The following is a 13,453-nucleotide window of genomic DNA, read 5'->3' as shown; positions in this document are numbered from 1 at the left end:
GTGTGTGTGTGTGTGTGTGTGTGTGTGTGTGTGTGTGTGTGTGTGTGTGTGTGTGTGTGTGTGTGTGTGTGTGTGTGTGTGTGACTTATTAGGGTACCATCAAGAGGTTCTCAGACAGAGCTCTAACTGTCTCTGTTTTTACTCCTCTCTCTCTCTCCTGTCCTCTCTCTCTCCTGTCCTCTCTCTCCTCTCTCTCTCCTGTCCTCTCTCCTGTCCTCTCTCTCTCTCTCTCTCCTGTCCTCTCTCTCCTCTCTCTCTCCTGTCCTTTCTCTCCCTGTTCCTCTTCCTCTCCCTCTCTGCTCCTCTTCCTCTCCCTCTCTGCTCCTCTTCCTCTCCCTCTCTGCTCCTCTCCCTCTCTCTCTGCTGCTCTTTCTCTCTGTTGCTCTCTCTTTAATTAACAGCATTTTACATCTTATGCCCCACTACAAGGTAATATAAACACACAGCATTTTCAATTATAGGACATTCATACAGACACAAGCATATTTTTTTTTAGACTGTATATGTTGACAATGTAGAGTTTGAGCCTGCAAAGTTCGGTTCACAAGCCAGGTATTTTATCCCCTGTGTCACCAGGGACGTTCTCTTCTATCTGAAACACTGACAGGACTCTACACACTGACAGGACTCTACACACTGACAGGACTCTACACACTCTGACAGGACTCTACACACTGACAGGACTCTACACACTAACAGGACTCTACACACTGACAGGACTCTACACACACTGACAGGACTCTACACACTGACAGGACTCTACACACTGACAGGAATCTACACACTGACAGGACTCTACACACCGACAGGACTCTACACACTCTGACAGGACTCTACACACTCTGACAGGACTCTACACACTCTGACAGGACTCTACACACTGACAGGACTCTACACACCGACAGGACTCTACACACTCTACACACTGACAGGACTCTACACACTGACAGGACTCTACACACTGACAAGGCCCTAACACAGACAGGACTCTACACACCGACAGGACTCTACACACTCTGACAGGACTCTACACACTCTGACAGGACTCTACACACTGACAGGACTCTACACACCGACAGGGCCCTACACACTCTGACAGGACTCTACACACTCTGACAGGACTCTACACACTCTGACAGGACTCTACACACTCTGACAGGACTCTACACACTGACAGGACTCTACACACCGACAGGACTCTACACACTCTACACACTGACAGGACTCTACACACCGACAGGACTCTACACACTGACAGGACTCTACACACTGACAGGACTCTACACACTGACAGGACTCTACACTCTGACAGGACTCTACACACTGACAGGACTCTACACACTGACAGGACTCTGACAGGACGCGACACTCTGACAGGACTCTACACACTGACAGGACTCTACACACTGACAGGACTCTACACACTGACAGGACTCTACACACTGTGACAGGACTCGACACACTGACAGGACTCTACACTCTGATAGGACTCTACACACTGACAGGACTCTACACACGGACAGGACTCTGACAGGACTCTACACACTGACAGGACTCTACACACTGACAGGACTCTACACACTGACAGGACTCTGACAGGACTCGACACTCTGACAGGACACTACACTCTGACAGGACTCTACACACTGACAGGACTCTACACACTGACAGGACTCTACACACTGACAGGACTCTACACTCTGATAGGACTCTACACACTGACAGGACTCTACCGACAGGACTCTACACACTCTACACACTGACAGGACTCTGACAGGACTCTATACACTGACAGGACTCTACACACTGACAGGACTCTACACACTGACAGGACTCTACACATTGACAGGACTCTACACACTGACAGGACTCTACACACTGACAGGACTCTACACTCTGACAGGACTCTACACACTGACAGGACTCTACACAGGACTCTACACACTGACAGGACTCTACAGGACTCTACACACCTCAACAATAAATACTAAATAACACAACCTTGGACACAGATGTCATTTCAACACCTAGTTGGTTGAGTTGTCAACTAACGTGAATTCAACGTGAAATCACCATGTCATTGGATTTAGGTTAAAAGTGATGGGATTTAAAGTTTAAAAAAATAGACGAAATTACATTAAGTTAACGACTTTGCAAATCCAATCAGTTTTCCACGTTGATTGGTGGAAACAACGGTGATTCAACCAGTTTTAGCCCAATGGGAACCTTGTCTGCTGTATCAGATGACAGGTGGTACAGTCCAACCAAACCTTACAGTGAAAACACAACACAGAGACATGAGACATGAGAGAGACAGGACAGATGTGGAGCCAGGGGGATGGGAGAAGAGAGAGAGTGTGTGTGTGTGTGTGTGTGTGTGTGTGTGTGTCTAAGAGGAGAGACAGAGACATAAATAGACTGAGTGAATCAACATCAGGGCCGCTTGCACCAGTGAGTCGCAACTCTACATCCAACCTAGAAATGATACCTGGGAGTAAGCCCTTCCTGCTATGAGCTACGCCTGGACCTATATACTAGAAGGGAGCGGGCGTAGGGTGTTCAATTGGGACTAGCATCCATCCTGATACGCACAGAAAATATGAACAATTTATATTTTTCAAAAACGATGGGGGTTTCGTGTTCATATTTCACAACATCCGTGGCCTTTCTGGAGTTGCCTTGACGCTCGAATCAACAGCAAAAAATGATAGGATTTTCACTTTTCAGTGAAAACGTAATCTCATTGATTGATTATCAGACACGGCACTGGCTTTTTGGAGTAGCTACAGGCAAAATAATCCACTAAACTACACAACATGCTAGCAAAATGTGATTAGTCTTGCTAATAGACGAACCAACCAGACTAACGATGGTGAACATTCACCTGCTAATAGACGAACTAACCAGACTAACGATGGTGAACACTCACCTGCTAATAGACGAACCAACCAGACTAACGATTGTGAACACTCACCTGCTAATAGACGAACCAACCAGACTAACGATGGTGAACATTCACCTGCTAATAGACGAACTAACCAGACTAACAATGGTGAACACTCACCTGCTAATAGACGAACTAACCAGACTAACGATGGTGAACATTCACCTCAACATTCACCCCCCACCCCCCCACCCCCACCACAAAAAAAAATCTGTACATTGATTTATCAAAACAAGTCCCAATGCTTGTCTCAAAGCAGCGCGATGGTGGCTGTCCCAATCAAAACTGCGATAATTAGCCACACAAGGCTAATAATACTTGACATCTGTTAACGGTTGGATACCTTCACAGGCAGTTTCAGTAAGCAACAATATGCCAGGAGGACGGTAACCCGGGGCGCTGCCAAGCAACAGCTTAGTGACGGGCGCTGCCTAGCAACCATCGTTATGAAGAGCATTGTTTACGCTGGATTTAGCCACGACCAGTCTTGTTTTTGGTTGGTGCAACAGGTGTAAACTCTCATCACAAAGTCAGATCAACTGTAGCTACGACCGACTTAGTGTTGAGCTGCAGAGAGTCCTACCTGTCACAGGTCCAGGGTGTGTGTGTGTGTGTGTGTGTGTGTGTGTGTGTGTGTGTGTGTGTGTGTGTGTGTGTGTGTGTGTGTGTGTGTGTGTGTGTGTGTGTGTGTGTGTGTATAATGTAAAGTATAAAGTCCTACCTGTCCCAGGTCCAAGGTGACGTTGACCTCGTTGAACTCTGTGCTGCGGGAGAGAGGAGGGCTCTGCCACCACCGCTCTGTCCCGTCGATGGCATTGGTGATGGGGTGTGCTCTGTCACTGTCCCCCATGGCGCACGTATCACAGTACTGGCCCTGAAGAACACAACAAATAGTATGTTATAGATAGTATAGTACCATATAATATAGTATAGCACCATACAATATAGTATAGTATAATATATTGTAGTTTAGTGTAGTATAGTATAGTATCATATAATATAGTATAGCACTATATAATATAGTATAGTATAATATATTGTAGTTTAGTGTAGTATAGTATCATATAATATAGTATAGTGCCATATAATATAGTATAATATAGTACAGTATCATATAATATAGTATAGTATCATATAATATAGTATAGTACCATATAATATAGTATAGTATCATATAATATAGTATAGTACCCTATAATACAGTATAGTACCATATAATATAGTATAGTACCATATAATATAGTATCATATAATATAGTATAGTATCATATAATATAGTATAGTACCATATAATATAGTATAGCACCATATAATATAGTATAGTATAATATATTGTAGTTTAGTGTAGTATAGTATCATATAATATAGTATAGTGCCATATAATATAGTATAATATAGTACAGTATCATATAATATAGTATAGTATCATATAATATAGTATAGTACCATATAATAAAGTATAGTACCATATAATATAGTATAGTATAATATATTGTAGTTTAGAATAGTATAGTATAATATAGTATAGTATAATACATTGTAGTATAGTATAATATATTATAGTATAGTATAATATAGTATAGTACCATATAATATAGTATAATATATTGAAGTTTAGAATAGTATAGTACAGTATCATATAATATAGTATAATACCATATAATATAGTATAGTATCATATAATATAGTATAGTACCATATAATATAGTATAGTATAATATAGCGTAGTTTAGACTAGTATAGTATATTATAGTATAGTATAATACATTGTAGTATAGTATAATACAGTATAGTACCATATAATATAGTATAATATATTGTAGTTTAGAATAGCATAGTATAGTATCATATAATATAGTATAGTACCATATAATATAGTATAGTATCATATAATATAGTATAGTACCATATAATATAGTATAGTATCATATAATATAGTATAGTATCATATAATATAGTATAGTATCATATAATATAGTATAGTACCATATAATATAGTATAGTATCATATAATATAGTATAGTATCATATAATATAGTACCATATAATATAGTATAGTACCATATACTATAGTATAGTACCATATAATATAGTATAGTATAATATATTGTAGTTTAGTGTAGTATAGTACAATATAGTATAGTATAATACATTGTAGTATAGTATAATATATTATAGCATAGTATAATATAGTATAATATAGTATAGTAACATATAATATGGTATAGTATCATATAATATAGTATAGTATAATATATTGTAGTTTAGTATAGTATAATATAGTATAATATCTTGTAGTTTAGTATAGTATAGTAAAATATAGTATAGTATCATATAATATAGTGTAGTATAACATATTGTAGTATAGTATAAAATAGCATAGTACCATATAATATAGCATAGTATAATATATTGTAGTTTAGAATAGTATAGTATAATATAGTATAATACTATATAATATAGTATAGTATCATATACTGTAGTTTAGTATAGTATAATATAGTATAGTACAATATAATATGGTATAGTATCATATAATATAGTATAGTATAATATACTGTAGTTTAGTATAGTATAATATAGTATAATATCTTGTAGTTTAGTATAGTATAATATAGTATAGTATCATATAATATAGTGTAGTATAACATATTGTAGTATAGTATAATATAGTATAGTACCATATAATATAGTATAGTATAATATATTGTAGTTTAGTATAGTGTAGTGCAATTAGTATAGTATAATACATTGTAGTATAATATACTGTAGTATAGCATAGTATAGTGTAGTATAATATATTGGTTGTATAGTATAGTATAGTATAGTATAATATATTGTGGTATCGTATAATACATTGTAGTGTAGTATAGTATAATATAGTATAGTATAATATATTGTGGTATAGTATAGTATAATATAGTAGAGTATAATGTATTGCAGTATAGTATAATATATTGTAGTATAGTATAGTATAAAATATTGTAGTATAGTATTATATATTGTAGTATAGTATAGTAAAATATATTGTAATATAGTATAGTATAATATATTGTAGAATGGTGGTATAGTATAATATTTTATAGTTTAGTATAATATATTGTAGTATAGTACAATATATTGTAGTTTAGTATAATATTGTATAGTATAATGTATTGTAGTTTAGTATAATATAATATATTGTAGTATAGTATAATATTGTATAATATTATATAGTATTATATATTGTAGTATAGTACAATATATTGTAGTATAGTATTGTATAGTATAATATATTGTAGTATAGTACAACATATTGTAGTATAGTATAATATTGTATAGTATAATATATTGTAGTATAGTATAGTAAAATATATTGTAGTATAGTATAGTCTAATATATTGTAGTGTAGTATAGTATAATATATTGTAGTATAGTATATTATCATATATTGTATTTTAGTATAGTATATTGTAATTTAGTATAGTATAGTATAATATAGTATAATAGATTGTAGTATAGTATAGTATAATATATTGTAGTATAGTATATTGTAGTATAATATAGTATAATATATTGTAGTATAATATAAAATATTATAGTATAGTATAATATATTGTAGTATAATATATTGTAGTATAGTATAATATATTGTAGTATAGTATACTCTGTATGATGACTTTTTTTTATTTAACTAGGCAAGTAAGTTAAGAACAAATTATTATTTACAATGACGGCCTAAGCCAAATCCGAGGCAATTGTGCGCCGCCCTATGGGACTCCCAATCACAGCCGGATTGTGATAGGGCCTGGATTGGAACCAGGTACTGTAGTGACACCTCTAGCACTGAGATGCAGTGCCTTAGCCCACTGCGTCACTCAGGAGCTCATGGAATAGACCCTTGGTGCAGGTATCATGGTATTTACCCTGAGGATGCACAGACCAGTGAGTTCAGTGACTTAAGGGTTTAGGGAGGGAGAGGGAGAGGGAGAGAGAGAGAGGGTGAGAGAGAGAGGTAGAGAGAGAGGTAGAGAGAGAGAGAGAGAGAGGTAGAGAGAGAGAGAGAGAGGTAGAGAGAGAGAGCGAGAGAGAGGGAGACAGAGAGAGAGAGAGAGAGAGAGAGAGAGAGAGAGAGAGAGAGAGATGGAAGGGAGAGAGAGGGAGAGAGAGAGAGAGAGAGAGACACAGAGCGAGAGGGTGAGAGAGAGAGAGAGAGAGAGAGAGAGAGAGAGAGAGAGAGAGAGAGAGAGAGATGGAAGGGAGAGAGAGAGAGGGAGAGAGGGAGAGAGAGAGAGAGACAGAGAGAGATAGGGTGAGAGAGAGAGAGGGAGAGAGGGAGAGAGAGACACAGGGAGAGACAGACACAGGGAGAGAGAGACACAGAGAGAGAGACACAGAGATGGAAGGGAGAGAGAGACACAGAGAGAGAGAGGTAGAGAAAGAGAGAGACAGAGAGAGAGAGAGGTAGAGAAAGAGAGAGACAGAGAGAGAGGGTGAGAAAGAGAGAGAGAGAGAGAGAGAGGGGGAGAGAGGGAGAGAGAGACACAGGGAGAGAGAGACAGAGAGAGAGAGAGAGAGAGAGAGAGAGAGAGAGAGAGAGAGAGAGAGGGTGAGAAAGAGAGAGAGAGAGAGAGAGAGAGGGAGAGAGGGAGAGAGAGACACAGGGAGAGAGAGACAGAGAGAGAGAGAGAGGGTGAGGTAGAGAGAGAGAGAAAGGAGGAGGGGGATGATCTCATGTTGAAACCATGGCAATAAGCACCGAGGCAGTAAAGTGTACAGGGTGTGTGTCTGCGTGGGGAGGGGTGGATTCCAGTGAAAACACCTCCCCCATCGACCCCCACTCAGCTCACCTGCTGTTTTTAATTAACCCTTGTGTAGTCTTAACATTCTGTATACTCCCCCTTGTCCTAAGGGTAAAACATGACCTGCCTTCACTTAAACCCCTAAAATAAAGCAGCTTAATTGAATTTTAAACCCTAAATCTATTTTGCGTGGAGAAACAACCTGTCATTCATAACAAACGTTGTGAATATCTAGGTTTTCCCTCTTCACAATGCAAAAAGACTGCATTTAATCAGTGGACACCATTCATTTCTATTACAACACACCAGTCATAATTGTTTTCTGTACTAAAGTAAAGGTTTATTATTATTGCTAAAGATACTACATAGATGTAAACATATATTTTTTTTGCAAGAGATAGCACTTGTATAGCCTAAGAAAGTAGCAGAAATGTGCAGGAAGTAGTTTTGAATGCATTTTATTGAAGGGAAATAATAACAGTCTTGAACTTTTTTAAGGAATATAATAATAAACAATATAATAAGGAATTCAACTACAAAATACTAGTCTTCTCCCATTTTTTTGAAACCATTGCCCCCCACCCACCCACCCACAAGGTGTATAAACAACAACAATAAATAACAATAAAATAAGATAATAGATACAAAATAAATAAAAAAGTGAAGAACATAAATCAATCAACTCTAATTAGCAGATGTAGGACAGTATGCAAGTGTGTGTGCATGGACTTTACAGATGAATGTCTCACATCTGAAGCATCTTAATAGCCTTTGACTACATTCCCCATTGTGTGGGGTCGTAGAGGGAAGATGCTGCACATGCTCAATACAGTTTTAGTTTTGTCTGAGTTCAATCAGTAGCACACAATATCAATTTCTCATTGAGTGAGTGAGTGAGTGAGTGTGTGTGTGTGTGTGTGTGTGTGAGTGAGTGAGTGAGTAAGTGAGTGAGTGGAGTGAGTGGAGTGAGTGAGTGAGTGAGTGAGTGAGTGAGTGAGTGAGTGAGTGAGTGAGTGAGTGAGTGAGTGAGTGAGTGAGTGAGTGAGTGAGTGAGTGAGTGAGTGAGTGAGTGAGTGAGTGAGTGAGTGAGTGGAGTGAGTGAGTCTTTGTGGTTTTTGTGGTGTGTAAATGATTTAATAACTGCCGGGTCAAAAATGATCCTAAGACAATCTTTGTTCCCTGGTGGTATACAGCTTACATGGAAATATTAACAAAGGTGATGTTTCACTTTTTCTAATATTAGGGTCACTCTTAGGAAAAGTCATCACATTTCATGTTAAAAAAAATATATCTAATTTAGTGAGTTTTCTTTCCTGTTAAACATCGTGGCGGGTCATGTTTAACCCTTAAGACAACACAAGATAATAACACACTTATCTCGAAGAGACAAAAAACGAATGAGGGAGACCGGAATGAGCAGCGGGGGCGGTGTGTGTGTCCGTGTGAGCATGCGTGTGTGTGTGTGTGTGTGTGTGTGTGTGTGTGTGTGTGTGTGTGTGTGTGTGTGTGTGTGTGTGTGTGTGTGTGTGTGTGTGTGTGTGTGTGTGTGTGTGTGTGTGTGTGTGTGTGTGTGTGTGTGTGTGTGTGTGTGTGTGTGTGTGTGTGTGTGTGTGTGTGTGTGTGTGTGTGTGTGTGTGTGTGTGTGTGTGAGGGCATGTTTGTGTGTGTGAGGGCATGTTTGTGTGTGTGAGGGCATGTTTGTGTATGGGGGGTTAGAAGTGATATAGCCACATAATCCATCTAGTGGTTAAGCCATGCTGTGAAATTAAAAGCAACAACAGCACCGTAGATGAGGAACTCCTCAGTCCTGTTCTCTTATATCCAGGAGGAGTTGAGTTTTCATAACTGGTCGTGAGATCTGCCTAGCAACAACATTGAGTTCTGAATTCTGAAAAAGCTCACCTGTACATATGTCTGTCCTGTACAACTGCTGTTCTTCCACAGGCTGCTGAAATTCATACTATTAATTAAAACTTTCATTAAATACAACCACCGACCTTTTCCTCATTTGTGTTGATCAACTGGAGATGTACCGATGTCGTATCTCAATTTGAGCGACAGGATTATAATGTGGGTTATAATTAATGAAGAAAAAAAATGTGTAGGGGTTGATACATTTTTCGTTAGGGCAAATCAAGTCTGACATTTTTAAAAAGGAAATTACAAACTTTAGAATACTTTTTTAAACCTTGAATATACTACAAGTTTGTATTTCCTGCTGTTTAGGAAATTTCCTGCAACAACAGGATGATCAAATTAAGATATGGCATCTGTAGCGGCCTTGACGTACCACGTCAACTGGGTATCGTCGGACGGGGCCACACTGGGTATCGTCGGACGGGGCCACAGTGTCTCCCGACCCCTCCTGTCTCAGCCTCCAGTAATTATGTTGCAATCATTTTTGTGTCGGGGGGCTAGGGTCAGTCTGTTATATCTGGAATATTTCTACTGTCTTATCCGCTGTCCTGTGTGAATTTAAGTATGCTATAATTCTCTCTCTCTCTCTCTCTCTCTCTCTCTCTCACTCTCTCTCTCTCTCTTGGAGGACCTGAGCCCTAGGACCATGCCTCAAGACTACCTGGACTCATGACTCCTTGTTGTCCCCAGTCCACATGGTTGTGCTGCTGCTCCAGTTTCAACTGTTCTGCCTGCGGCTATGGAACCCTGACTTGTTCACCGGACGTGCTACCTTGTCCCGAACTTGCTGTTTTCGACTCTCCCTCTACCGCACCTGCTGTCTCTAACTCTGAATGATCGGCTATGAAAAGCCAACTGAGATTTACTCCTGAGGTGCTGACCTGTTGCCCCCTCTATAACCACTGTGATTATTATTATTTGACCCTGCTGGTCATCTATGAACATTTGAACATCTTGGCCATGTTCTGTTATAATCTCCACCCAGCACAGCCAGAAGAGGACTGTCCACCCCTCATAGCCTGGTTCCTCTCTAGGTTTCTTCCTAGGTTCTCGGCCTTTCTAGGGAGTTTTTCCTAGCCACCGTGCTTCTACACCTGCATTGCTTGCTGTTTGGGGTTTTAGGCTGAGTTTCTGTATAAGCACTTTGTGACATCGGCTGATGTAAAAAGGGCTTTATAAATAAATTTGATTGAATGATTGATTAACAACTTTTTAGTTAGTTATAGGCAATAAGTTAATTTTAAAAAACGAGCCTTGTTTTATCCAAGCAGGTAAAATCCCACTGGGAAGAAACTGGTTTAATCAGTGTTCGTTCAACATCATTTGTCAACTTATTGTGACGTGGAATCTTTGTGGAAATTACATTGGATTTGAAAAAAAGCAATCAACTGTGGTTTTTTAAGGTGGAATTTCAACAACAGGATTATGTCATCATTCTAACCAATTTTCAACACAGACAAACCTTGTATAAAATATGTTGAATTTGTACCTTTGAAACAACATCAGATTTTCAACATTATGTATGTATATTATCCACATTCACACCCTACTGGAGAGTTGATCTAACTACAGCTATTCAATTGGTCTCCCATCCAGAGTTTTAACCAAGTTTTAAAATGTCACTGTCTTCAACCAATGTGCTAACATGACAACGATCATTGAGAAATCTCTTAATAACTAAATTTATTCACATTTGCAAAAGTCATTTTAATGGGTATATTTAACAGAGCAAATTAAAAATTCTCTGAGAGATTTTTGAATTTTTAAAGCAATTTTTTTGTTGTTGCTATTCTTACACATTTTGCCATTGGCAGAGAGAACATTTATCAGTTTTTACAGCTTATTTCCTGTAATTCTAAACATGTTGGCAAAAGGCGTATGACCTGTTCATATGCTATCTGGGGAAAGGGTGGGGGCCGACCGACCTCCAGGTTTTTGTATTTTATTATTTTGGGTTGGGGGCCGCCAGAGGCCGTGGGGCCACCCGCCTTACGGGGGCTGCTAGGGTTGATCCACGTTGAAATGAGGTGCTGTGCCCAGTGGATTAACCTATAATAGCAAATACAGGTTGCATAAAATATAGCTCAAGTTCTTACCTGGATGGTTTGGCTCTGGTGACTCGGGTCCCCTGACACTGGCCCCCCAACCAGCTTGCAATACAAATCGTGTATCGACCTTCCATTGTCCCCCTCTCCGCAGGTCGCTGTCGCTGTGATTTTTGTCCCTTCTGCCAGGTTAAAATAAGGTGGGTGCAGGCTGTAGCCATTCACCCCGTTGGTGGGCAGTTCCTGGCCCTGCGCCGAGAGGCCGCAGATTAGGGGGTATAACAGCAGCAACGCAAACTGTGTAGGGCCGCCAGCCACCGGGGATGCAGTCCCCAACAACAGTCCCCTCGCCATCTTCACCTGCCGGCGCTCTACTCTGCGGTTCGTTAGATAAATAGGCGACTAGGCTACAACGGACAAAACTAATAGAAATGTTCAAGAAAAGAACAACCGAGATTATAATCTTACTGTATTGTTACAAAGTAGGCTACCATCGGAGGTATAGCAATATAACAACGATATAAATTAAGAGTTTAACTCCGAATCGTTGCGCGGTGAAGAAGTGCAGAACAGTCGATGCGCTCTGCTGTTGCGGCTGTGTATCTCTCGCTCCGGCGGGCACCTAACTATCTGTGCTCTGTTCTCTCTCTCTCTCTCCCTCCCCTACTCTCTCAATTCAATTCCCTCTCTCTTTCTGCCCCTAGTGGCTGAAATGAGGTAGCTCAGCGCAAAGGTTGACGCTCAAATAAAATAAAAGTGTATTGGTCGCGTACATAGATGTTATAGCGGTTGCAGCGAAAAGCTCCCGAACGGTGCAGTCAAATGTAAATATACACAAATAATAATAATAATGAAAAAAATAGAAACAAGAAATCAAGAATGTCAGAACGAATAACCTAAATAACACTGCGCCAGTAATCCAAATGCAATCTATGGATATATAGGTCCTATACCCTAAATATATATAGCCTAGTGCAGGGTTCCCCAACTGGCGTCCCGCGGGCCGAATTTGGCCCGTAGGTGTTTTTATTTGGCCCCCAAGTTTTATTGGTGTGTGTGAAATTATCATTGTTGGACATAAAAGACTGTAAAAACACCAGGAAATCAGCTCCAAGTGATGTTATATTAAGTAATCTGTTCCCAAGTATGACCACACATAGTAGAGAGATGCCTATACAAATATCATCCAATACAAATGTCATCCAATACAAATGTAAGTAAGGTTTGAAATTGTTACGTTTTAGTCAAACATTATACAGTTGAAGTCGGAAGTTTACATACACTTAGGTTGGAGTCATTAAAACTTGTTTTTCAAGCACTCCACAAATGTCTTGATAACAAACTATAGTTTTGGCAAGTCGGTTAGGACATCTACTTTGTTCATGACACAAGTAATTTTTCCAACAATTGTTTACAGACAGATTATTTCACTTATAATTCACTGTATTACAATTCCAGTGGGTCAGAAGTTTACATACACTGAGTTGACTGTGCCTTTAAACAGCTGGGAAAATTCCAGAAACTGATGTCATGGCTTTAGAAGCTTCTGATAGGATAATTTACATAATTTGAGTCAATTGGAGGTGTACCTGTGGATGTATTTCAAGGAGTACCTTCAAACTCAGTGCCTCTTTGCTTGACATCATGGGGAAATCAAAAGAAATCAGCCAAGACCTCAGAAAGAAAATTGTAGACCTCCACAAGTCTGGTTCATCCTTGGGAGAAATTCCCAAGCCCCAGAAGGTACCACGTTCATCTGTACAAAC

The 13,453-nt window shown here is 39.1% G+C and overlaps 1 protein-coding gene across 2 annotated transcripts in view; it reads right to left on the bottom strand.

Moving 5' to 3' along the window:
• The window catches only part of lama5 (laminin, alpha 5), a 240,070-nt gene extending 227,762 nt beyond the window's left edge, over nt 1–12,308 (bottom strand). For both annotated transcript variants that reach the window (XM_045692859.1, XM_045692860.1), the window contains exons 1-2: nt 11,739–12,308; nt 3,666–3,818 (exon numbers count right to left, since the gene is read on the bottom strand). In XM_045692859.1, the coding sequence (XP_045548815.1) occupies nt 3,666–3,818; nt 11,739–12,041 (456 nt within the window). In that variant the 5' untranslated portion in view covers nt 12,042–12,308. The remainder of the gene's footprint in view (nt 1–3,665; nt 3,819–11,738) is intronic.
• Nucleotides 12,309–13,453: the final 1,145 nt, after the last annotated feature.

This window comes from Salmo salar, chromosome ssa13, assembly GCF_905237065.1.
Source record: "Salmo salar chromosome ssa13, Ssal_v3.1, whole genome shotgun sequence".
Classification (NCBI taxonomy): domain Eukaryota; kingdom Metazoa; phylum Chordata; class Actinopteri; order Salmoniformes; family Salmonidae; genus Salmo; species Salmo salar.
This window is presented reverse-complemented; position numbering and strand designations above follow the sequence as displayed.